General features: G+C 35.7%; 1 protein-coding gene across 1 annotated transcript in view; it reads left to right on the top strand.

Moving 5' to 3' along the window:
* The window catches only part of WDR5 (WD repeat domain 5), a gene marked incomplete at its 5' end in the record, with an annotated part of 4058 nt that extends 893 nt beyond the window's left edge, over positions 1-3165 (top strand). The window contains 3 exons of the mRNA XM_010182133.1: positions 826-902; positions 2339-2501; positions 3131-3165. Of these exons, the coding sequence (XP_010180435.1) occupies positions 826-902; positions 2339-2501; positions 3131-3165 (275 nt within the window). The remainder of the gene's footprint in view (positions 1-825; positions 903-2338; positions 2502-3130) is intronic.
* Positions 3166-4072: the final 907 nt, after the last annotated feature.

Raw genomic sequence — 4072 nt, 5'->3', positions numbered from 1 at the left:
GTAGGGAAATAATTAACTTATGACTGGAAATGCATTTTAAATGTTTAGGTAAGTAGCTTTTGGGTGAAATTTGATTTGGGTGGCTCAAATTTAGGCTTAAATGCAAAAGGTGGTTGGAATTTTAATGGTGGATTTGCTACCAGGCTTTTCAAATGCACAGCAAGATAATACAAAATAAAGAGGTGGTGAAAGAAGCAATTTTTTGTTATCGGTATGCAGCAGTTTTGCATGCTTATTATTATTTTTAGGAATTGCAATAAAGAGTTTTTTGTATTCACCTGCACAATGTTATATTATAGTGCATGAAGATAATACCATGTTATTTTTACATACTGAAGTATTTTGATTTTCACTTTCAGAAACAGGATACCAGAAAGGATGGAGGACACTATTTGTATCTGATTTGTTGTACTTACTAAATTAAGACATAAGACAATGTAAAAAGTTTCCTGAAATGTAATGAATAGATCATTAAATATTAATAGATTATTAAATGGATTGAATAACTGGAGCATAATGAAAGCTTTCTGAATATATTGTGCATGCATTCTGAGATTACAGACTTCAGTGGTCCATATTTTATGTGGACATTTGTATTCACATTTTAGGAGTTTTCCAGCAGAAAACATTAAAGATTCACCCTTTTCGAACCAGATTATAGATCCTTTTTGACATATTTTATCCTTGGAGGAAACTCTTAGGATTATCTTCTGTTTCTTTTGAAATCAAATCTGAGTATGAGGCCACTCTGACCTTACTAAAATGTTCTTATTGAAATGCTTGCTTAAGCATAACTCACAAATACTTCCTAATCTACTACAACAGGATCAGCAAGAGTCTATAATGCAGAAACAAAAAAGTGCATTGCAAAGCTAGAAGGGCATGGAGGTGAAATTTCGAAGGTAAGTTGTAGTTTGGATCTTTTCTTATTTGATTGTGCGACATCCAATCCGTCAGTTATTCCATGACACAGGAATACTGTTAAAGAATGTGGTGGTAAAATTATCAGTATTTAAGATAAGAAGTTATCTTTTAGTCGACAGGAATGTTCTTTTAGTAAAGATACCAATGATTATTTCCAACTCCCAACTTCTGAGCTAAGATAATACAGGATGTGCTACTCCTATAGGTTCCACCAAGAGCCATCTCTCTTCAGAAGTGCACAAGGGAATTGGAAACATAACGCTTGTTTAAAAATTAATTTGGTCATGAGTTCTGAGGTCATGTGCTTTGCTGGAAATCTCGTCTGGCTCAACTTTGAATGCCAAAGTTTAATTCCAAATACATTTAGTTACTTCCAAAATTGTACCTATTTTCAAATTTTCTTATTTAATACTTGCAACTTTCCATTATTCTCTCAAAAGGATAGTTTTCACTAGCTTCCAGGCTAGTATGCTAAGTCTGTGTTGTTTTTGTTTGTTGCATTTTGTAATTGAAATAGTAATATTTTGAAACTGGAATGGTTCTTAGTGAACAAAACTCACTTATTTTCATTGTATTAATTTGGCTAGCATAGTAATTCCCCTGAGAGAGTTTTAAGTTCAGAAGGGTTAGTCTTTCCTCACTTAATATTCACACTCAGTGTAGATGCACTGAGGAATGCAGTCTGCATACATGCTGGCCTGTGGGCAGGTTAGGGACAGTTGCCGTCAGAGTCCTTAGTGGTGCCATGATTTCTTTGCTGGAAGTGGGAATCTGCTTATCTGGGAGCATGCTGAAAAGTCATTGAATTTCTGCAGATGTTCTGTGTAGCTGTGACCACTTGGGAAAGTTATTACTTGGAAATCTGATTTCTGGAGAACAGGCATTTTGCCATCAGTAATTAAGTAATTTTGCATTATACAATAAACCTGTTATTGGCCAGTTAGTGCTATAAAAACGTATGTTTGATTATCTGGAAATGCATGCAATTCTGGGAATGATTGCTTAACAAATATGAAGACATATTACAAAATGAGTTGCTTTCAGTGGAAGTTTTGCAGAGATGTTATTTAATGTAGAACTCTGTAAAATATGTATAAATTTTACATTGGAATAATTGTAATGTTTAAATGAGGTTGTTACAGTTGTAGAGTAATTGTGATTTTGGGGGATAATATTCTGAAGTCTTGATCCTGCAGTAAGGTCATTGTGTATAGACCTTTGTACATACAGAAAAGTTTTCAGCCATAGAAGTTTGCCAGAGTGACTCTAGTGGAACACTATTCTGAATCTTAGCTGAAAACTGCATGTAAGAGTTGCTGGTCTCTGTTTTCACTTTTTAATTACTAGATATGCTTCTTTTTCTATGCGTATTGACTTGCTAAGTAATATAACTCTTTTCTATATTTTTTTAAAGATATGTTTCAACCCTAAAGGGAGTCGTATACTAACAGCTAGCTATGATAAAACAGCTCGCCTCTGGGATGCTGCTACTGGACATTGCCTTCAGATATTAGAGGGTCACACTGGTGAGATACACTCCTGTGTTTTCAATTACAAAGGTGATATAATTATTACAGGTAACTAATATATATATATACTTTTTTTTTTTAAAGAGAGACATTTAAAATGCTGTTATGGTAAAAAAAAAAATCAGAAAAGTACAAATGCAGGTACCAGCAGTGATTTAAAATATAGCCAAGAAAAGCTGGAAACTCACTTTGGAACTGAGCCTTAAGTAAATACAGCCACAAACAAGTTTGTATAAACTCATGGGCACACCCCATCATCTGTCATATGGGCAGGTACTAGCCCCAGACCAGTGACTAAGCCATTTTCTCACAACACATTGTGGAGTGGGGGGTCTGGATGAGCAAAATACAAAGCTTTTTAAATGAGAGCAAACCTTTGGTGCGTTTGGCCCTGCATTCTGTTCATGTTTCATTTGCTTCAGACAAAAAATCATGGGAGTGGGAAATGTGAAACAGAGTATTTGTGATCACTTTGTGATATTTTGTCTGGACTACCAAAATATGGTAGTCCAGCTAAAAATATTGCTGTAGATCCTGCTGTCTCTTCCTAGTCATGGACAGAAATATATTCCTCTGGCTCCTAAGCATTCCAGGTAGATTTTTGATGTATGTGTTAAAAATGGGTAAATTGTGTGATACAGCTAAATGATTGCCTCATAATGTGTTTTTATTATTAGGAAGCAAGGATAACACCTGTAGAATATGGCACTGACTGAAGGCAAGGAAAGATCCAGTTTGGTATATGCCTGCTTCTTGAGTTTCATAGTAAATAAATTCAGTCTTTCAGATCTATTTTCATTTACCCTCTTTGTTCAGCTGAAGTAGACAAGTTACCTAGATAGCGATGGGTTTGACTTTGCTAATGTCTGGTACATATGGATCGTAGAATCATGAAATAATAGAAGTTGGAAGGGATCTACAACACTCATGCTCAAAGCATTGTCAACTAAGCAGGCTGCCCAGACCCATATCCAGCTGGTTTTGAATATCTCCATGGACTGAGACTCCAGAGTTTCTCTGAGCAACCTGCTTAGTGTTTGTTCACTCCCACAGTAAAAAAAAAAGGGTTTTTTGTCTGTGTGTGTTACATTTTAATGGAATGTTTTCTTGTGTTTCAATTTGTGCATGTTGGCTTTTCACTGAATACTGCCTAGAAGAGTCTGCATCTGTTATTTCAGTCACCTGAGAGAAATCATGATTAGTGGGAATGAATCTGGTAGGATGGCCCCTTTTCTTTGTATGTAATTTTTTCCTTGTAACCCTTTTAATAAAAAATAGTATTATGATACTCTCAGGTGTGAAAGGGGTGTTATTATATGCTTGTTCTGAGTACTTTTGTGTTTTATATTTTGTTATATAATTAAGGTTCGAGTTAAAATGCCAGTTTCACTACTTCCCTAACCTTCCACTTGATATTTGGAATATTGTGTCCAGTTCTGGATTCCTTAGTTCAAGAAGGACAGGGAATTGTTTGAAAGAGTTCAGCACAGAGCCACAAAGATGATGGAGGGAGCTGGGTCTCTTTAGCTTGGAGGACACTGAGGGGTGACCTCATTCATGGTTATAAATTTGTAAAGGGCGAGTGTCAGGAGGAAGGAGCCAGGCTCTTCTCTATGATG

This window comes from Mesitornis unicolor, unplaced genomic scaffold, assembly GCF_000695765.1.
Source record: "Mesitornis unicolor isolate BGI_N332 unplaced genomic scaffold, ASM69576v1 scaffold40913, whole genome shotgun sequence".
Classification (NCBI taxonomy): domain Eukaryota; kingdom Metazoa; phylum Chordata; class Aves; order Mesitornithiformes; family Mesitornithidae; genus Mesitornis; species Mesitornis unicolor.
The sequence above is the reverse complement of the archived record's forward strand: the minus strand, read 5'-3'. Positions and strand labels throughout refer to the sequence as shown.